The sequence below is a fragment of the Prionailurus bengalensis genome, chromosome C2 (assembly GCF_016509475.1).
Source record: "Prionailurus bengalensis isolate Pbe53 chromosome C2, Fcat_Pben_1.1_paternal_pri, whole genome shotgun sequence".
NCBI lineage: Eukaryota > Metazoa > Chordata > Mammalia > Carnivora > Felidae > Prionailurus > Prionailurus bengalensis.
This window is the reverse complement of record NC_057350.1, coordinates 47,006,719-47,029,000: the sequence shown is the minus strand read 5'-3', so window position 1 is coordinate 47,029,000 and position 22,282 is coordinate 47,006,719. Positions and strand designations below refer to the sequence as shown.

Here is a 22,282-nt window from a genome sequence, read left to right as displayed (position 1 = left end):
TCTATATTCACACACCTACATAATCTTACATGGTTATAATTTTAATCGTGTTGTTATGTTCTGTAGACATATTGTGTTCAAATTGTGTATTGTGTAGGCTAATTTAACACATGCAAGCATACTTAAAAATATAGCAAAAACTTCAAAATGTAAAAATTCATTATTTATGAAGTAATTACTCTATTGTTCAGAATTGCTATTACAGCATTTTCTTTAGCGCATTTGATTAAATTCTTCATTCATTGTGAGATCTTTTGTAAGAAGGTATTTCAGTTCAAAGTATTAGCTTAGAAACATATAATGCAGGTCACCTGGGTGGCTTAGTCAGTTAAGCGCGAACTTCGGCTCAAGTCATAATCTCGTGGTCCTTGGGTTCGAGCCCTGAGTCGGGCTCTGTGCTGATAGCTCAGAGCCAGGAGCCTGCTTTGGATTCTGTTTTCCTCTCTCTCTGCCCCTCCCCTGCTGGTGATCTGTCTCTTTCTCAAAAATAAACAAACATTGAATTAAAAAAAAAAAAGAAACATAATGCTAATTTCCAGATTATTACATGGAAATCAACATAATCCACAAGGACAGAAAATAGAGATATTCAAATAAACTAGTATTTAATGAATGCCAGAGTCCACTGAAGCAGATGGGATAATGAGGTGATCTTAGAAGACTGCTAAAACATTGCCTGTTAGATCAGCGTGCACTCTGAAGGATATGTAGTTGGAAGAAAGATGTTGATTAGTCACTTGAAATTATGGGGAAGACTCCCTCCAAGGTGCAGCCTCCCTCAACTAAGCTTTCTGAGAGTAGGCCAAGTTTCTTGCACGGCTTTTGTTGAGTAGGGTGCATGTAAGTTTGCAGTCAAAACTGAATTGCTTGGTTGGTCAAAGAAAAGATGCTGGTACTCCTCTCATTAAGAATTTATAGCAGGAAGTAGTACCAGCTATGATGAGCTCCCAGAGATGTTTGCACGTATGTCAGTACAGTCTTGAGACATTTAGAGAAGAGTAAAATACTTTAATTGTCTTCGGAGAACCTACAGTCTCATTGAGGAAATAATTCAGTTGGATTATATCTAAAAATAACCAGGGGAGGTTGCATAGTGCTGTGGGTTTGAAGGGAGGAAGAGCTCACAATGCCTGGGGAAATAGGAGAAGCCTTGCTGATAACTGAGTGAGCTTTAAAGGACTGGTATGTTTGTAGTCCACGGGGATGACAGACATTTGAGAAGTGAAGATCACAGCATCAGAACACTAAGGAGTCAGGAAAGCATGGGGGTATAAAAGCTTGTCCTGTTGCAGTGAGTAGCCAGACTCTAAGTACCTGGTCCTGGCTTACTACTTCCTCCTTTTGAGCCCCCTACCTTGCACCCCTGCCTAATAATTGGACAGATATTTGCTGGTTGGTTACTGCTGGCAATGGTTCTGGGCCCTGGGGTACTTGCCTTCCTGGAACTATGTTAACACTTCCATAGTGTGGCGGGCAGCCTCTTGATCACCTGTAAGATACATTCCAAATTCCTTTGCATGTTACACATGTAATTGTTTTTACAGTCTGGTGTCTACCTTCTTCTCTAACTTAATCTTATACCAGCATCCCCACCCGTTTTATATATATATTTCATGTGTAAGACTTAATGCTCTGAGGTATAATTTCATGCTTTTTTTGCCTTGTTCCCTATAGTGATCTCTTTACATATGCTATTTTGTCTATTTAAAAAGAAAGAGCTTTTTCTTTCCTTGCATCCTTGGTAAGCTCCTGATCTTCCTTCACAACCCTTCTTGGGTATTGTATTATCCCCGAGAAGAATTCTTTAACCATTGCCCACACACTCCTTCCAGATAGTACTTCTCACTTATTTCTTTGCATTCATTATTCACACTGGGTATTTAAAAAAACTTAAAAAAAAATTTTTTTTTTTTTTTGAGAGGGGGATGGAGGTGCAGAAAGAAAGGGAGTCACAGAATCTGAAGCAGGCTCCAGGCTCTGAGCTGTCAGCACAGTGCCCAGCGTGGGGCTCGAACTCACAAACTGTGAGATAATGACTTGAGCTGAAGTCAGACAACTAACTGAGCCACCCATTATTCACACTGTGTATTAAATATTTGTTCTGATAGAGATTTTTAAGTTTTCTTATTGTCTTCTCATTGTCTTCTTATATCTACTAAATTGTCATTCAAAAATATGAATTGGGAACCCATTTCTGGAGTGAATCTGCTGCCCCATGTACGTTATTCGACGTTAGTGTCTGGGCATCTGCGTGCCCTTCATGTTACTCTTCTTGTCTAATCCCCACAGTTAGCTGTCAGAGCCCGGGCTTCTCAGTCTCATGGTACTAGAGCCCTCTCTTGGACCTTACTGCGTACTTGCTCAGGGCCTAGCATGTCCCAGCCAACCTCTTTCTGGGAGCTAGACCTCTTTGCTCCCTCGATGAGAGAAGTCCTTCAGCTAGAGCCAGAGCCATGGCTACTTAGAAAACAGTTGTGCCCGTCTTGTCAGTAACAGCCTAAATCAGTGTCAGCAAGTTGGGTCCCTCCTTTGCCGGGTCTTTCAAACTCTGATTTCAGTGCTGACTGCTGGCCATCTCCAACATTACCAAAGAGTCGCACTAATTTTGGTTCTCACAGTTGCCTGCCTCCTTTTTCTTTGGCAGCTGCAATTCCTGGAGAATAATAGTTTCAGTAATCTGGTGTCAGAGGAAAGTAATGAGAAATGAAGGCTGGAAAGGTCAGTGGGAACAAAATTGTGGAGGACTTTGCACTGAGGGGCAGACTGAGGTATTAGCAAGACATCAAACTTAGGTTCCTCTGCCTTCATCTGGTACATTTGTCCATCTCTAGGTTCACTTCCTCAATGCGGCCTCCCAGGTCTTTCATTCTGTCATGCCCTTCCTCTTGTCCTTGACAGATCCCCAACCTGGCTTACATGCCAGTCCCCACTGCCTTTCTCTGGTTCTGGATAGCCCAGGGTCACTGGAGAAAGTCATGTGTCCCACTGTGACTAGTCCTACCACCAGCGAGGACTACTGATCAAATCTCCCATGGGGCTTACTGCTCAGCAGGAGCACAGTGGCCCCTCCACTTTGTAGACCTCAACTCCTACACAGCATACCTGCCTCACCTTTCCTTCTTCCCGAAACCATCTCTTCCACTTACCCGAGCACTGCTTTATCAGGGAATGTAAGTTGTGTTTAAGTAGAATTTAAACTTGAATGGGCTTCTTACTCTGTACCTGGAAACATGCTCAAAACCCCGCTGGCTTGTATACATCTTTCCTCTTTGCTGTTTGCTTGCCCGGTACCTTGCATCTGGTTTTTTCAGGGACAAACTTACTAACCGATTGACTCTGTGCTGTACATTTTCTGAGTAGCTGGTGCACAACAAATATTAGTTAAATGCTGATTTCCTTGCAGTCTAGTCTCTGCTCTACTGAAAGTATCATTTAAACTGTCAGATTTTTTTCTTTTTGGTTTTGGCTTGTGTTTACTGTGAACAGCTGAGCGCTTTCTTGGTCTGTCTTCACCGTTTTGTGCTTTGGTGGACTTTGAAAGTATAGAGAAGAGACTTGGAGTCAGACACCTGGATTTAAATATTAGGCATATCGACCATGGCATCTACTTAACGCTCTTACGTGTTTAAATACATAATTCACCTCACTTTCTAGAATGTTTGAGGGCTGGGATCAAATCTGTTTGGGAAGTCAGTAAATTTTTATTCAGTGAGTGAATAATATGAGCAGAGGTGCTTAATATATAAGTAGATGACAGGTTTGAGGATTAGGAGAAGGGTTGGAGACTTCGTGGTAACTGAGGGAAGTAGGGAGATACCCCTGGTAGAATACCCAGAATGGGGGAGGAATTGAACAGCATCAGTGGTTGGCAGTAAGAAGCCCAGGAACATGCTAGAGAAGTTGCAGTTGGTTCAAAAAACTGAGCCAGGGAAGGAGAATTTTAAGGAGGGAGGGAAGATACAAAGGAAGGAAGGAAGATGGGAGGGAAGGAAGGGCCAGTGATGCCAGATAATATGGAAAGGTCACACATGATAAGGATGGAAAAGTATCCATTTGACGTGGTTTGGAGTGGGGTTCGGAGCCAACGGCCAAGGGAGAATTCTTGGGACGTTTTCAGTGCAAAAAGGTGTTTTTATTACAGCACGGGACAGTACCCGTGAGCAGAAAGAGCTGCGCTGGGGTTGTGTGAAGAGTGACTGATTATATAAGATTTTCTATGCTGTGGAGGGGAGGATGACATTAGGTCCCCAGGAGGTTGAGTCTGTAGGTTTCTGGAGATTGCTTTTTTCTTGTAAATCATTAAGACAGTTGCAAACTGATGGGAGACTCCTGCATCACTGTGCTATCAGATAACTGTTGTTTCTCCCCTTTCTTTGTTCTTGGGCAGCCAGGAGTGCCCAGGGAAGGTCACACCTGGGAGGTGGAAGGGGTTGTGGGTATGTGCTTGTGCTTTGCCCTCAGCTTGCCTTTTGCTCCCTCATCACGTTAACTTTTGGCAGCTTGGAAACTGGCTGCATTAGTGAATAGTTTCATTGGTGAGTAGGCCTGCATTTCCTAGGGCTGCCGTAACAAATTACCACAAATTTAGATAGCTTAAAGCAACAGAACTTTATTGTCTTAGTGTTCTGGAGGCTAGAATTCTGAAATCGGGGTGTCAGCACAGCTATATACTCTGTTTGAAGATTCTGGGGGAGGGTCTTTCCTTGCCTCCCTAGCTTCTGGAGTTTTAATCTTCGGAGTTCTTTGCATCATTCCAATCTCTGCCTCTGTAATGTAGTATTCTTCCTGTGGCTGTAGCCATGTCCACATTTTTCTCTTTTTATCTAAGGACACCTGTCATTGAATGAGGGTCCACCTTAACCAGTATGACCTCATTTTAACTTGATGATATCTGTTAAGACCCTGTTCCCAAATAAGGTTATATTCATTGGTACCAGAAATTAGGACTTAAACTTTTCTTTTTGGAAGCTGAATTGCAGTGCATTGGAACTTAGAACAGGAAGCAAAGAAGTAAGACATCAACTATGGAGACTAGAAGAAACTTCTTTGTAAAAGAAAGGAAAAGTGAGTGAGAAGATGGTAGAGGTCAGGGTACACTGGGTGGAAAGAGTTTTTTGTGGGTTTTGTTGTTGTTGCCGTTATTGTTAGTGTCTTATGATTTGTTAAATTGCAAAACCTAGCTCCCACTGACAAGCTGTTTTACAGGTTAGAATTTGCAAAAGAGGCAAAATCATGCCATGCAAATATAAAATGAACACGTGTCAAAGATTTTATTCAGTTCATTCATTAATGAGGGAATCAGTAAGGTGTTAAAACCTGTCCTAAGAGTATTTGAGAAACCAGGTGTTACAGGATGCAATTGCCAGATTAGATGTGATTGCTAAATTGCTAAATCTGGGTAATGGGCCAATAGGGTCATAAACTAACCTTTGGGATTATCTTTTCAGCTGCACAGAAATGATTTGCATCTCTACCAGATAAGAAACTATAGACATTAACATGTAATGAAAACTGGGACCTTTAAGCAGTGATAAATATAGCAAATCCAAAATAGTTATAGGGCAGGAATATAGGGCAGCTTTTAGCTTCTGTGACATTTAGAAGATATGCTGTTGACCATTTTTTTTTTAACCAATGTCTAAGTTTAAGATAATTTTTCTGACATACTTATTAGAATCTATGGAGATGGGGGGAACCTGAGAACCTTTAATTTAATTAGCCCTGAGGTGATTTTAATGTTGATTACATTTTGAGAACCACTGAATAAGAGAATACTGAGTGGCTGTGAGTGCCCTTCTGAGATTGGAACCCATTACTCTAATGACACCTATCCCCCTGGAGAGTGTGTGTGTGCGTGCGTGTGTGTGTGTGTGTGTGTGTGTGTGTTTTCACAGTAGTGCTCAGCTCTTTGGCAGAGAGAGGTTATGTGAACCAGGGTTGAGGGTTTGACAAGTAGATACTCAAGAAGGACACAATGGCTAGGAATTGAGAGTACCAGGAAGAGGTAGTTAAACATACTGGACATGAAGCCGAGGCTGTGTAGGGAAAGACATGAGGCCAGGACAAGATTAATAGACTGGGAGAAAAGAGAGAAGTCAAGTTCACGGAAAGTATGTGGGTATAAGACGACTGACTAGCTGAGACTTTAAAGTGTTTGAGTTTTCACAGGTGGGTGAGAGTGTCTCTAATAATGGCAAAAACAAAGCCCGGCTTGTGATTTGGAGAGTTACTGAAGAGAAGTAGAGGTCATCCCTGAGAAGTTCAGTGAGAGTTACTTTCTCTTGGGTTTATACTTTTCACAAGAACACTACACTTGAAACTTTAAAGCTGCTGTACATTTCCTAAAGTAATGGACAGTTGTTCTGTTACTTTAGCTAGATTGTAGCCAAATGCCCTGTATCTACGTATGATGGGCAAAAGCCTTTCCGGTCTTTTATGACTGGAATGGTACCCTCAAACAAAAGAGTGTTTATTGAGCGCATTATTATAGGTTAGTCCCTCAGTACTAGGTGTTTTCATACAATGTCTCATTTAATTTGTGCCCTTTGTGTTTGAATTGTTTGTATCCCCATTTTAGGGAGCTGAGATTTAGCAGCAATAAATAACCTTCTGAAAGTCACAGTGAGTGCTGGATAGGGCATTTAAAATCATGCCAGGACTCCAGAGCTCATTTGCCTAACCATTATGTTCTAAGTAGGATGTGTGCTTAGTGGGGGTTAAAGAGGATTTATACTTCTCACGTTCCTTCATGTAATTCAATTTTGTAAATTATCACACATGCAGAGAATAGTTTGGGCTTAAAAAAGAATGAAGCTGGGAGCTATTTCTTTTTCTAAAAATTGTCACAGTGACGTTCTTTAGGCTCTCCGAGCATATCCATCTTATGTAGTATTTTTAAAAAATGAGTGGAATTAAAGTAGTACCTTGAATTATTTATTTGAGATATGTAGTGATGCAATTTTAAAAATCTTATAGTAATAGGACTCATAGAGTACTTCAGTCCAAAAATTCACAATGCTAAATATTACACTAAAAATCTTCATTGTATCCAAATGAAATAGGATGTTTTAGTTAACTCTTGCAAGTTACTCCTTTGAATGCTTTTCTACTCTAAATGCCTCTTTTTCCAGCTTATAAGATCTCACAGATGCATTAGAAGATGTGACAGAAATGACACACTTACTTAGAGCAAGTGTAGTCAGACTCACCTGTTCATAATGATTAAAAAAGAAAAAATCCTTGAAAGCTTGCTGGAAAAGTCTGAACCTTTCCCAGTTCATGATGGTCATCATGAAAGTTACATTGCTCCACATTTGTGGCATTATTTGTGCAAGCATCCTGCATTTGTGTTTGGTGTTGAAAAAAGTATTTTTAGAAGTCATGCAGTGTTTGTGTTAATACGATTCAGTCATTAGTATGATTTATATTCTGTATTAGTGTGAATAAAATATGGGGGTGGCTGCAAGGTCACATGTAATCAGTATCATGAGCATGTATGCAAAAAAACCACATTTGATTTGAAGTTTAGAGAAGCCTAAAATAAGCATATCTTCTTTATTGTATTAATACGTTATTATTTAAGTATGTTTAATGTTCTTTCTGTTTTCTCTAGGGATACGTAGTTTAAAAAAATACTCAGTTATTTTCCTGGAACAATACCAAAACTTGTATCTGGCTTAACACATCTGACCTTAGACTCTTCAGAGGAAGTGAACACATGTTCTATGAGTAATTCCCTAGATAAATCTGCAGCCAAACAAAGGAGCAGTGAGATCAAATTCCAGTGTCTCTTCTTCACTGAAATAAAATTGAAATTCAAAAATTACATTGACAGGCTTCTATCCTGGATGGTCAGTTATACTTTCGTGGAGACCATCTAGAGGAGGAGGGGGAGGAGGAGAAGCTGGCAGCGATGGTGGTGGTGATGGAGTTGAGAAGGAGAAAGATTTGGTGATGTTGGAGTTAATGGGTGATAGTGTATGGATTGGTCCTAGGAAAACCATTTGAAAGTTTTTTTTTCCCCATAGTAGTTATGCTGTCTTTGTCAATTCTGCCTCGTGAAAATGAATAACAAGAGGCAGTGTAGCTTGGTCACAGATCATTATTCTTTCCAACATACAAAGCTAAGCAGACAATTAGGAGACTTACTCCTGACCCTATTCACACCCTTTTTTAAACCCTAATTTTAAGAGCTCCTGACCCAGAAAAAAAGTTATTCCAGGGATGTAGGCTAATAAAAAGGACATTTTCTCTCCTTTAACCTCCATTGACTTATAAAAATTGGGAAGTGGGACTGTAAAACTCTTTAGTATAACTACTGACCACAGCAGGGAAAGTATGCCCTAGGTTGTACCCTTAGTGGACAGAACAGCATTATCCTTTGGGCCAAAGGAAACCCAGCCAAGAACTCACTCAGATCTTCTGTCTGAGTTGTCCTAGTCTTTGCTCCAAGTCAGTCTTCTCAACCCCAGTACTCCTGACATGTAACATCAACCCTTTATTCTGGGGGCTGTCCTGTGCACATTGTAGGATCTTTAGCAGCATTCTTGACTTCTACCCCCAGATGCCAGTAGGATCCCACCCCCTCAGTTGTGGCAACCAAAAATATCTCCAGACATTGCCAAATGGGAGGTAAAATTGCTCCCGTGGGAGCCTCCCCCTCACCCCCCATTTGAGCACCACTGCTCTGAGTGTATTAGGTGATTAGTTGATAAAGAACATTTTCCAGATTTTAGTTTTACTTTTAAATACTTTGTTATTTTAAGTATTGTGCAGAATAGGATTTGCTTTTAAGAACTGTGAAAATAAACGGCAAGCATATTTTCTAATTTGGGGGTAAAAGTGAGGACAGGGTCTTTCTTTGAGAATTCAACATTATGACCTTTGGATGCCTAGTACAGTGGTTTTCTGAGTGCTGGTGGGGACCAGAGTAGGTCAGGATTGTACATGCATGGGTGTAGGAATACAATGTAAAATGTATTTCTTATTTGGGAATAACTGAGAAAAACATTTGAGAACTGCTGGCCTGGTGATAATGTATAAGCCCAGCTTCCCCTTTCAAACTGGAATATTCTAAACATATACTTCATAGCAATAAGTGTTTGTCCAGACCAGCTAAGCTATTTATCTTGTCAGGTAAATTTATCAAAGTCTTGGGCATATGAAACATTCAAACTCGTTCACTGTAGTAGTAGATTTGAGACTCTCTTAACTTTGGTTTCTGGTGCATATCATCTTTTTGCTGGAGGAGGAAGCTCTGAACTCCATCACATATTTTAGAACATTCTTGGCACGTTACTTGTGGACTGTTCATGCCCTCCCCCTACACAAGATACTGAAAAAAGACCTCTCCATTTTAATTGTTTTCTTCATCAGCATGTATGTAAAAGTCCTGTTTTTCATCAGTTACATTTATTTTGTTGACTTGTAGAAATTGTGCTTTATAGAGGAAAGGGCAAGAAACATTTTGTGTATTACTTATTGAGAATCAAACATAAATATGAGCATAAAGACATAAAAATTACTAACACTGCTTGTACTTTTGTAAAATTCATCTTAAAATGGCAACCTTAAGTTAAATAATAGCCTATGGGGAATTCATTAGTTGGGACAATCTGCCATTACTAAGTCATGAATTCAGCTGTTAATAGGAAATTCTTGGCTTCCTGAAATCCATCAACACTTCCAGACACTTAAAAAGCTGCTTTAGTTCTATTCACTAAAGAAAATACATTTATATTTTGAGTTATTTCATTTGTTCAGCGGCTGCTTTTCAAAGATTTAAGCATTCCAGAAAGCACATTTTCATCTTTTCAGTATTAAGAAAACATTTCAAACTAGTTTCATAACGTTAGAAACTTTGTCTTAGGGGATAGTTTTTTTTTTTTCTCTAAGGAAAAATGTTAATGATTATTCAAAAGTTATTTATATTACAATTCATTTATTTTTACAGAGACAGTTTTTATATCCCTGTGTTTCTAATTTGGATGATACTCAGAGATATTCAAGGTATTTTCTTGATGGTTTCAGGGAAAATTTGTGGTTTTTTTTTCTTCTAAGTTATCTAACATTTACATTTTATATTTGCAAAATATCAGTGAATATATCACAAAAACTCACATATTTATTTCATGGTGCCTTTTTATATCATTGAGTGGCTATGCCTAGTTTTTGTGTGTAGAACGAAAGCAGGTGTAGAGAGAGCTGAAGTTTTAACATTGCTCAAAAGCTGAGCTTTATGTGAGATATTCGTTTAGGAAGCCAGATTGCTAGTATTGGCCTTTAAAATAGGCTAGGGGCGCCTGGGTGGCTTAGTCAGTTAAGTATCCAGACCTTGGCTCAGGTCATAATCTCAAGGTTCATGGGTTTGAGTTCCGTGTCGGACTCTGCTGTTAGCATGGAGCCCACTTTGGATCCTTTGTCAAATGCCTCCTCTGTGTATGCACTCTCTTTCTCTGTCTCTCAAAATTAAACATTTAAAAGTAGGCTAACAATACTAGGACGGATTTGAGAATTGCTTGATCAGGAAAGGATATAAAGTATTGTCATCATAAGCTTATACAGAGTGTTCTTTTATTAAAGTTAGTTTTGAGGGGTGCCTGGGTAGCTCAGTCGGTTAAGTGTCCCAACTCTTGATATTGGCTCAGGTCATGATCTCAGTTTTGTGAATTCGAGCCCCACATGTGGCTCTGCTCTGACCCTAAGGAGCCTGCTTGGAATTCTCTCTCTCCCTCTGCCCCACCCCTGCTCACACTCTCTCTGTCTTCCTCAAATAAACTTAAAAAAAAAAAAAAAAAAAAAACTTTTCAAAAAATTTAGTTTTGAGACTGGTTTGAAATTACTTTTTCATTGGTTCATGTACAATTTCCTTATACATCCAATTAATAAACATTTATTTTGCAACTACTTGCTAGATACTGTATTAACTTCTTACAGGCCTTTAAAGCTTTTATTCTAGCAAATGATATCAGCACTGCATTGTTCTTAAAAATAATAAATCAACATAATAGAAAATTCTGTTACAGCCATCTATATCTATATTGACTTTAAAACTCAGCACTGGGGCGCCTGGGTGGCTCAGTTGGCTAAGCGTCCGACTTCAGCTCAGGTCATGATCTCACAGTTCGTGAGTTCAAGCCCCGCGTCAGGCTCTGTGCTGACAGGTCAGAGCCTGGGGCCTGCTTCAGATTCTGTCTCTCTCTCGCTCTCGCTCTCGCTCTCACTCTCTCCCCCTCCCCTGATCATTCTCTGTCTCTCTCAAAAATAAACATTAAAAAATAAATAAAACTCAGCACTGTCACTTTCAGTATAGTTTTTTGTGTAAGTACTGAATTATTCCAAAGATGATTATAGGTGGCTATTTTTGAACGAAAAAATACTATCGTTTTAGTACAGTGTACCCATCTTCCTTTTAGAGATTTAAAAGAGATTCATCATTGAATCCCATCATTAAGGAATGCTGACTGGTACAATTGGAGCAGCACCTGAAACTTCTTACCACTGCATGCCTCTTCTAGGTGCCCAAATACCACTTTTTATGAGAAAGGGAAGGGTGCAAATAATAGTACTATGTTAAGTTACCTGAGTCCCCATATCCAGTTGCAGAACGAATTGCTGGAGCAAATCCTGCTGCTACCAAGATAGGAAGGTTATTTTTCCTAATGTTTCATGATGTACAAATGTCATTTTTTCCTCCTCATTTGGTAGGAAAAAGTGAGGTTTTAGGAGGGGGAGTACTCCAGAGTCCAATTTCAGTAGAATGTAAAATTAAATTTCATTAAATATTGCTTTAATGCCTTCAAGGATGAATGCCTTGTAATACTGTGATCAGTAATCTGCATAACCTTTAGTCTTCTCACAGATTTTAGAAAGGTTTATATTTATAAATAAATGGATGAAGCTGATCACATACTTTTATTTTTATAGTTTACGTTGTCTTTGAACAGTTACTATGAATTAATACTCTTTTAAAGATTGGAATTGTGATATGTGTATAAATCTATTGTTAAGCTAATAAATCTGTTTATTCAGATTGGAAAGTTCTTTGAATAAGGATAATCATTGATCATTTTGACCTTACCTGGCTTCTCTCTTAGCTCCTGTGAGTAGATATATTAAGAACTCTATCATCCCTTTTATCTTGTGTAAGGAAAGTAAGTATTGGTGGCATAAAATATCTGTCATACATATTTTTAAATTTTCACAAAAAATCCTGATTATTTATAGTATAAGTTAAAGATGTAATAATAATTTATCATTCTTTTAACTCTTTTTTTTTTAAAGGTGATGGATGTGGACATACTGTACTAGGCCCTGAAAGTGGGACCCTCATGTCCATAAACTACCCACAGACCTATCCCAACAGCACCGTTTGTGAATGGGAGATCCGTGTAAAGATGGGAGAGAGAGTGCGCATCAAATTTGGTGACTTTGACATTGAAGATTCTGATTCTTGTCATTTTAATTACTTGAGAATTTATAATGGCATTGGAGTTAGCAGAACTGAAATAGGTAGGAATTTTTCTTGTAAATGTACATCACTGCCCTGAGTTTTAAAGCTAAAGCAATGTTTGATACTTGACATTGAATAACTAGTTGTATAGGATGATATGTAAGAAATTATTTGTGTGGACCATGTGTGGAAATCTCAATTTGAACCTTTTGGGAAGAGAAGATTCTTGTCTGTTTATTTACTCTCCAAATAAGCTTGTTGGTACTTTTGCAACAGGATGTACTTTTGCAAGCAGAATGTACTGCTTCCAAGAAGGAGGACATTAATTATCTCATTTTTTTGTTTTGTTTTTTTCCTGATCACTTTATTTGCAACTAAAGAATATAGGTATAATTCACGCATAATTCACACTTAGGAGGCAGTATATCATGGTGATTAAAGCATGGGTTTTGGATCCAAACTGCCTGGTTTTAAACCCTCTCTCTGCTGTTAGCATATGTGTGACTTTGGGTGAGTTACCTGACCTGTTTTTTCATTTGTAAAATAGCGAATGAATTAGTAACATGTAAAGTGCTAAGAAGAGTACCTAACACATAATATATGCTTAGTAAATATTAGCTACTATAGTTGTTATTCTTAGCTAAGATCAGTGGTTTTCAATTATGCCTGCATATTAGAGTCACCTGGAAAGACTTTAAATAATACTGTATACCTGGTCCCCATCCTGGACCAGTTGAATCAGAATTGATTGGGTGTGACCCACGCCCCTGTATTTTAAAAGCTTCCCAGGAGAATCTACTCTGTCGTTAAGGTAAGAACCTTTGGCTTTTAGAGATCAGTCCCTTTGTTTTAGGAAAGGCAGAAAAAATCTAAGACTCTTTGGGTGAGCTAACATCATAAAGAAATCTTGAATTCTTTCTGAGTTAATTTGGAAACATTGATTGGTACAAATGTATAAAATGTCTTTTAGAAGTATAATTGGAACCCAGTATCTTTAAGTGTGATGTTCATCCTCTCGCCTCTTCCCCATCTCTGGTCTAATCCTTCATGTCTTCTCTATTTTTTGGCCTCTTACCTGTGGGAGCAAGGCCTGGTGCTTTTTTTTTTTTTTTTTTTTTTTTTTGGTAGGGTCGTTCTTTATTATTTTCTTTCTTTTTTCCTTTTTTTTTTTTTTTTTAGTTTATTTACTTATTTTAAGAGAGAGCATGTGAGCAGAGGGAGGAGCAGAGAGAGAAAGAATCCCAAGTAATTAATCTCCACACTGACAGTGCAGAGTCTGATGCAGGACTCAAACTCACAAACTGTGAGATTATGACCTGAGCCAAAACCTAGACTCAGATGCTTAACTGAGTCACCTAGGTGCCCCTTCTTTATTTTTTCTAAGTATGATCTGTTTCGGATTTTATCTTTAAGTTATTCAGTTTTAGTAAGTTGTTTGCCTGGTAAATTACCCAGTTCACCTGGGTCTTCAAATTCATTTGCAGTGATGTCTGCAAAATAGAATCCTATGGCTTTTTTTTCTAATGGTTATTTCAGTGGTTTTGTCAATGGTTGTTTTCTTCATGACATTTTTTGTTTGTTTTCTTTATTTGTACTCTTTTTTTTTCCCATGTCAGCTAGTGGTTTGCCTATTTTGTTTCTTAAAAAAATGGAATTTGATTTATTAACTGTATTTAGATCTGTTCTTTTTTTTCTCTCCCTTATTAATCTTTGTTTCTAGTTCCGTTATTTCATTTTCTTCATTATACTCGTTTTGAGCTTATTTTGCCATTTGTTTCTGAGCTTTTAGAAAAGAATTTTAATTGATTTACATTCTTTCATTTTTATTGATAAGTATGTCTAAAGCTGTGGGGTTTAATTTGATATGCCACAGATTGATTTATAGTGTTATCAATACTTTTTTGGAATTCTGTAATTTGTTTTGTATTTCCCTTTTACCCACTAACTGTTTACTATTGGGTAAATAATACATAAGTAGATTTATTTCCTGTTGGAAGTACCTTTCTTTGCTGCTGTTAATAATTTTTATTTTTACTGCATTGTGGTCATAAATATTTCTGAGTGTGGTTGGAAGGGATATCACTATTTCATGGAACTTGCTAATATTTTCTGCATAACCTAATATACAACCTTTATTATGAATGTCCCGTGTATGCTTGAGAAGGTTTATTCGCTAATATCAAGATGCAAAGTTTGATATACATTCAGAAGATTTGTCTTATGTATTATTTAGATTTTCTTTTTTTTTTAACTTTTTTTAATGTTTATTTTTGAGAGAGAGAGAGACATAGCACAAGCAGGGGAGGGGCAGAGAGAGAGGGAGACACAGAATCTGAAGGAGGCTTCAGGCTCTGAGCTGTCATCTCAGAGCCTGACTCGGGGCTCAAACTCACAAACCGTGAAATCATGACCTGAGCTGAAGTCGGACACTTAACCGACTAAGCCACCCACGCGCCCTTCTGTTTAGATTTTCTACACATATCTTTATTTTTACCTACTTGATTGGTATGTCTCTTTTTTCCTGTTTTTCCTTGGGATTTTGCTTTTACGGGAGTTGCAGTGTTGCATAAATATTCTTTTTTTTTTTTTTAATTTTTTTTTCAACGTTTATTTATTTTTGGGACAGAGAGAGACAGAGCTTGAACGGGGGAGGGGCAGAGAGAGAGGGAGACACAGAATCGGAAACAGGCTCCAGGCTCTAAGCCATCAGCCCAGAGCCCGACGCGGGGCTCGAACTCCTGGACCGCGAGATCGTGACCTGGCTGAAGTCGGACGCTTAACCGATGCGCCACCCAGGCGCCCCAATATTCTTGATTATAATATCTTTATTTTAAATTGTGACCTCCAGCATTAGATGTTTCCTTTGTCATGTCTAATAATACTTTTAGTTTGAATTCTTTGTCTCTCAATATCTGCATATCCTCCTTCTTGTCTCTTTCTGTTTTCATTTGCCTGGTATACCTGCTTTGCAATTTTTAGCCTTTCTATATCATTTTGTTTTGTATGTGTTTCTTGTTTGTAGCACATTTTTCACGGTTTATTTTGTGAAGTAAGTTGAAAAAAATTTTTTTTGATAGTTAAGCCCATTTGCACTTATTTATAAAATTGGAATGTTTTATCTCGAGTTTATCGTATTTTAAGCTATAATTATATGTATTTGTTGTGCTTATTTCTTTCTTTTGGTTTTTTTTTTTTTTTTTTTTTTTTTTGGTTTGAGAGAGAGAGAGTGAAAGTGGGGGAGCGAAACAGAGGGGGGAGGGGGAGGGGGGAGAGAGAGAGAGAGAGAATGAATATGAGTCTTAGGCAGGCTCCATGCTTAGCTCAGAGCCTGACTGACATGGGGCTTGATCCCATGACCCTGGGATCATGACCTGAGCTGAAATTAAGAGTCAGACACTTCAACTGACTGAGTCACCCAGGCACACCTTGTTCGTATTTCTTTACATTGTTTTCTTTCCTTTTTATTTTAAAACTGCTTTTGGAGTTTAATAAGTTTTATAATTTTGTTCTAAGTGTTATCTTTCAATTTATACTATTTTTTAAAAAAAATTTTTTTAATGTTTATTTTTGAGACAGAGAGAGACAGAGCATGAATGGGGGCGGGTCAGAGAGAGGGAGACACAGAATCTGAAGCAGGCTCCAGGCTCTGAGCTGTCAGCACAGAGCCCAATGTGGGGCTCGAGCTCACAGACTGTGAGATCATGATCTGAGCTGAAGTCAGGTGCTTAACCGGCTGAGCCACCCAGGCTCCGCGGATTTGTCTTTTTTTGATGGTGTTCTTTAACTCCTACCAATTGTCTGTGCTACCTGCTGCATAACATTCAATGAATTATTCTACCTCTTCTTTTCCCTACTTTTACTCTGTTAGAACATAAATTCATAACATGCAGCCTACATCATATAACCTCTTATTCTTCAACCCCTCTCTAACTTTTCTGGATCTGTTTTGTTTTAATTTTTTAAGGTTTATTTATTTATTTTGAGAGAGAGTGCAAGTTGGGGAGGGGCAGGGAGAGGTTGAGAGGGAGAGAGACAGAATCGCAAGCAGGCTCCACACCGTCAATATAGAGCCCAATGTGGGGCTCAAAGTCATGAACTTCAAGATCATGACCTGACCTCAAATCAGACATTTACCTAACTGAGTGACCCAGGCGCCTCTCTAGTTCTGTATTTAAAAATAACAAATGGGGGCGCCTGGGTGGCTCAGTCAGTTGAGCGTCCGGCTTCGGCTCAGGTCATGATCTCACAGTCTGTGAGCTCGAGCCCCGTCTCGGGCTCTGTGCTGACAGCTCAGAGCCTGGAGCCTGCTTCGAATTCTGTGTCCCCCCCTCTCTCTGCCCCTCCCCTGCTCATGCTCTGTCTCTGTCTCAGAAATAAATAAACATTAAAAAAAATTTTTTTTAATAAATAAAATAAAAATAACAAATGTTCATTTTCAGCCTTTTGCGCAAGTTCTCCCAGTCATACTGTGAATGGGTAAAATTTATCTTAGACTAGATTGATTCTTGAAGCAGAACTTATGGGTGCAGAATTTCTTGCATGTTTAAAATTGCTTTTTAGGGGCATCTGGGTGGCTCATTTAAGCCTCCAGCTTCGGCTCAGGTCATGGTCTCATGATTCGTGGGTTCTAGCTCCATGTCACGCTCTGTGCTGACAGCTCAGAGTCTGGAGCCTGCTTCGGATTCTGTGTCTCCATCTCTCTCTGCCCCTCCCCTGCTCGTGCTCTGTCTCTCTCTCTCTCTCTCTCTCTCTCTCTGTCTCTCTGTCTCTCTCTCTCAAAAATAAACATTTACAAAAACTGCTTATTTTTAAATTTGTATTACATGAAGACTTGAGGATCAATTTGATTTTATGTAAATATGTCCTTGATTCACATGTTCTTTCTTTGAGTTTATTGATTTATTTTTAAATACTCTTCTGGAGTGCCTCAGTAGCTCAGACAAGTGTCCAACTCTTGATTTTGGCTCAAGTCATGATCTGGGATTGAGCCCTGCGTCGGGCTCCCTATGGACAGCACAGAGCCTGCTCTCTGTCAAAAATAAATAAGTAAACATTTAAAAAAAAAAAAATACTCTTCCATTATCGCCTGACTTTTTGTATTGATTTTTGAGAAGTTTATTTACCTTTAAAGTCTTAATAGTGTTACAAGGATATGTGTTGAAGGTGATCATTGTGGGCTGGTTTTCATTGATATCCAGTGACCTCTTTCAATATATAGATACAGATCTTTCACTTCGGGAAAGTTTTGTGGGATGATACTTTTAATATTCTGTTCCATTGTCTTGTGGGTCTTTTTTTGATTTTAAGTATAAGAAAATTAGATCTTCCTTGCCCTTTCAGCCACATTCTCACCAGTCCTTTTAGTTTTTTATTTCCTTTTCATTCTATTTTTATTCTTTTTTTCAATATTTATTATGTTTTCATTATAATCCATTATTCCTTGTGCACTTTGTACATAAATATGGTCTTTACTTTTTATGTAATTTTGTCATTTGTTTTGTGAGACCAGCTCTTAGTTCTTTCAGATTTTGTCCATCCCTGTTTTTAGTTTTTGATTTTCTGTTTCAAGTGGTTTTATCATATCTCCAATTGTTTGAGGACATAACATTAAGTTTGGAGTGTTCAGTTTCCTTCTGCTTTACCATTGTTTTTTTAGTGGGAGGAGGTTTCCATAAACTGAATTGTTGGGATTCTTGTATTTTGTTTGTATACTATATATTTTTTTAAGTAGATAAAGGCTGTAGCTAGGTATTTGTGTGGACAAGGGTGGTAGTTTGCAGTGCTTTGTTTACTTTATAGTTTGTGATAGGTTCATGATAGCCCTCTTCTGCCAGTGTAGTAGGTACTTTCTTTTTCTAGAAAAGAGGTTGAGGTGGAGGAGGAGTTGTGTTCGTTCGTTCTTTCTTTCTTTCTTTCTTTCTTTCTTTCTTTCTTTCTTTCTTTCTTTCATCTTGCAGGATTCTAAATTTTTCCCTCTTGCTTTGCTTTTTCTCTCCTTTACAATGTATGTTCCAAAGAATTCCTCTCTATTGCTTTTAACCTACTTCTCCCCTGAAGTGTTTCCTTTCCAAAATTGCACTACTGAGGATTTCTGCGCTCTTAAGTTCCTTCCCTGAAGTCAGTATTCTCATTTACCAGTGGATTGTTTTTCCCAGTATTTTCTGGCTGTGCATGGGATACCTTGATCATCTTTGTCTTCCCCAATGGGTCTTTCCTTGACTTCTACCACTTAGGTTATTCTTAGACTCCCTGAAGTCTGTTGCTATGCTTTACTGGTCTGTGACCCTTTGAGTTTCTTCCTCCTTCTTTTAAAGTTGTCTTTGTAAAAAATAATTATTTTATGTCAAAATAAAGTGATAAGTACTCTTTCATTTGAAAGCAGTAAAAGTATTACAATACAGTCATCATTGCTAACATTTTCCATTTAGAGCAGTTTTCCATAAGCAGGAATTGAAGAAATGGTGGGTCATCTTAACGAGTGTAGGTATCTTGAATGATACATGTAAGAGCCACACAGTTTTATGTGAGATAAAGTCCTAGCCTATGAAAACAAGTCGCCAGAAAGGCAAAAGGCATCTCATATCTGTTCATCATGAAAATACATGGAATCCTGTGGATAGTTTTCATGAGAAGGCTCAGTGGAAATTTAAATTTAATCTGGATTTGTCCCTAATGACGAGGTGTATCATATGAGGTTGTTTGTAGCATTGCAAAGTACAGAAGCCATACACAATTCAAAATACCGTAGTGAATCTTTGTGCCCTGTAATGGTCAAGCTAGCTTAGTGACCTAGAAGAGAAAAAAAAAAAAATACACTTTGTCTGTATAAATGATGTTATCACTTCAAAATGTTTCCTCTAATGTTTGAGGCATGTCAATGAAGAATTGACAACTGTCATTTTTTGGCAGGATTCAACTGGATAAAACTTAAGCTACTGTGCAGTCCTACCCACGAATTCCTATTTGTGGGCCTTTATAGGAAATACTATAAAAAGCCTTTGACATCTCCTAAGTGGTGACAATTTTATTTTTCTATAAAAGCTTTGAAAGAAATTTCATGGTATGCTATGTATGTCTCATCTGTGATGCTTTGACGACACATCTGGTTTTTACTGAAGTCTGTACGTTGTTGTGACTCATCATTTTTATATTAATTATACTTAGTATGAGAAATTCTGCCAGCTATCAAGAAAGAAACTATCAACTTAATAAAAGCCAAAGCATTGAGTCACTACATTTATAGGAGCTTTTATTAATAAAATAGAAACAGATTAATGATTTTCTCTTCTGTCCAGAGGTTTGATTACTTCCCAGAAGATAAGTCTTACCCTCAAATTGTAAGTTTCCTAAGAGAGAAGGAAAACCTACTAAGAAAAATTTGATGGGGAAGATTGGTACTCCTTTGTAAATATTTTGGTCCACATGAATGCTATAAAATTTTCCATCGAGGCCCTTTGGTTACCATCATAGATAGTTATAAAAAGTTATGTGCTCCTGCCATTCTTTAAGAGGTTATTATTAGAGGCACCTAATACTTAAAAAAAATGCAAATTTTTAAAAATATATTCCCTCCTTGAATTTTTAATTAGTAAAAAATATATAAAAATTTTATGTTCACATGGATATAGTGAAATTGGTACTTTTTTAAATGTTGCAATCTCTTAGTAGTTATAGCTCACTCGGCTAGCAGTCTTGAAATACATATTAAGAATCCTTCTTGAGGAAATATTTCAAAAACTAAAGAAGATGTCTATTCCAACATTTTTCACTATATAGAAATTGGAAGCAATCTAAATTTCTAACAATTAGGAGATTTATATCGACCATATAACCAGTTCTCGTCTATCACGGATTGTTTGCTATAAGCATTTTCTTACCCATCTTTTGGTGAATGTGAGTGTCCAGTTCGACATCTAGAAGAGGAGTTGCTGGTTCACTGGATATGCATGTGTTCAGCTTTAGTAGATATTGCCGAATGCATTTGTGGTTGTGGTGGTTTAGACACATCAGTTGTGTATGAGAATTCCAGTTACTTATCTCTCCTTTTGCCATTTTAACCATTCTTGGGTGTGTGTGTGCTGATACCACATTGTAGCTTTGCTTTGCATGTCCCTGATGGCTAATCGTATTATTCTCTTTTCATGTGTTTATTAGCCATTTGACTATCTTTTCTGAAAAGTGTTGAAATATTTTATGCATTTTTTTTCTGTTGGGTGATCATTTTCTTATTTGTAGTAGTTCTTTCTATATACTGGCATGAGTTCTTTGAGGTATGTGTATTAATTTTTTTTTAATGTTTACCCATTTACTTTTTAAAAAAATTTTTTAATGTTTTATTTATTTTTGAGAGAGAGACAGAGAGAGCATGAGCAGGGGAGGGGCAAAGAGAGAGGGAGGCACAGAATCCGAAGCAGGCTCCAGGCTCTGAGCTGTCAGCACAGAGCCTGACGCAGGGCTCGAACTCACAAATGTGAGATCATGACCTGAGCCGAAGTCGGCTGCTCAACTGACTGAGCCACCCAGGCACCCCATATCCATTTACTTTTGAGGGAGAGAGAGAAAGGGAGACAGAGAATCCCAGGCAGGCTCTTCACTGCCAGCTCAGAGTCCAACATGAAGCCCAAACCAACAAACTAAAAACCATGACCCACGCCAAAACCAAGAGTCAGATACCCAACTGACTGAGCCACTGAGGCACCCCGTATGTACAAAATATATATTCTTCTGGGGTGCTTCGGTGGCTCAGTTGATTAAGCATCTCACTCTGGATTTCAGCTCAGGTCGTGATCTCACAGTTCATAAGATCAAACCCATGTGGGGCTCTGTGCTGACAGTGCAGAGACAACTTGGGATTCTCTCTCTCCCTCTCTCTGCTCCTCCCCCACTCATGTTCTCCTTCTCTCTCTCTCTCAGAAATAAGTAAACTTTAAAATGTGTGTGTGTGTATGTATATATGTGTGTGTATATATATGTACACATATGTGTGTATATATACACATATATGTTCCCTTCTATGGCCTTTCTTTTTATCTCCCTATTGGTATCTTTTGGTAGACTTTAATTTTAACCATTTTAATTTTCAGTTATTCATTTTTTAAGTTTATGGTTACCATTTTTTTGTGTTCTCTTTTAAAATCCTTGCCCCTCATAGTTCATGAAGTTGTTCCCAACATTTTCCTCTTAAAAAAGCTTTGTTGTTTTCCTTTCTACACATATTACCTTCAATCCGTCCATAATTGATTTTTGTACATGGCATGGGAAGTAGGAGTAAAAGTGTCAAGGTACATTTTCCCATGTGGACTTTATTTTTATCTTATTTAAAAAACTTTTTTTAAAGTTTGTTTATTTTGAGAGAGAGTGCAGGGGAGGGGTGGAGAGAATCCCAGGCAGGCTCCACACTGTCAGTGCAGGGCTTGAACTTGAACCGTGAGATCATAACCTGAGCCAAGATCAAGAGTCAGACACTTAACTGGCTGAGCCACCCAGGAGCCCCTGGACTTTATTTTTAAATGTACAAATACTGGGTCTGTCATTTATTCATGAAAAAATAACACTGAAATTACCATCTTCTCCTGAAATCAAAATCCACAATGATTTGTTTTGATATACAAAAATACCCTCTTATTTTATATCTTTTTTTAGAGAGGGCAGGAGAGAAGGGGGAGAGGGAGAGAGAGAGAGACAAAATCTCAAGCAGGCTCCACACTCAGCATGGAGCCCAACATGGGGCTTGATCTCATGAGTGCGAGATCATGACCTGAGCCAAAATCAAGAGTCAGGACACTTAACCGACTGAGCCACCCAGGTACCCTGAAAAATACACTTTTATTT

At 38.2% G+C, this 22,282-nt stretch overlaps 1 protein-coding gene across 3 annotated transcripts in view; it reads left to right on the top strand.

Annotated features, from left to right (window-relative positions):
- The window catches only part of DCBLD2 (discoidin, CUB and LCCL domain containing 2), an 88,198-nt gene that overhangs the window by 5,774 nt on the left and 60,142 nt on the right, over positions 1 to 22,282 (top strand). For all 3 annotated transcript variants that reach the window (XM_043593938.1, XM_043593941.1, XM_043593940.1), the window contains exon 2: positions 12,283 to 12,510. In XM_043593938.1, coding sequence (XP_043449873.1) covers positions 12,283 to 12,510 — 228 coding nt within the window. The remainder of the gene's footprint in view (positions 1 to 12,282; positions 12,511 to 22,282) is intronic.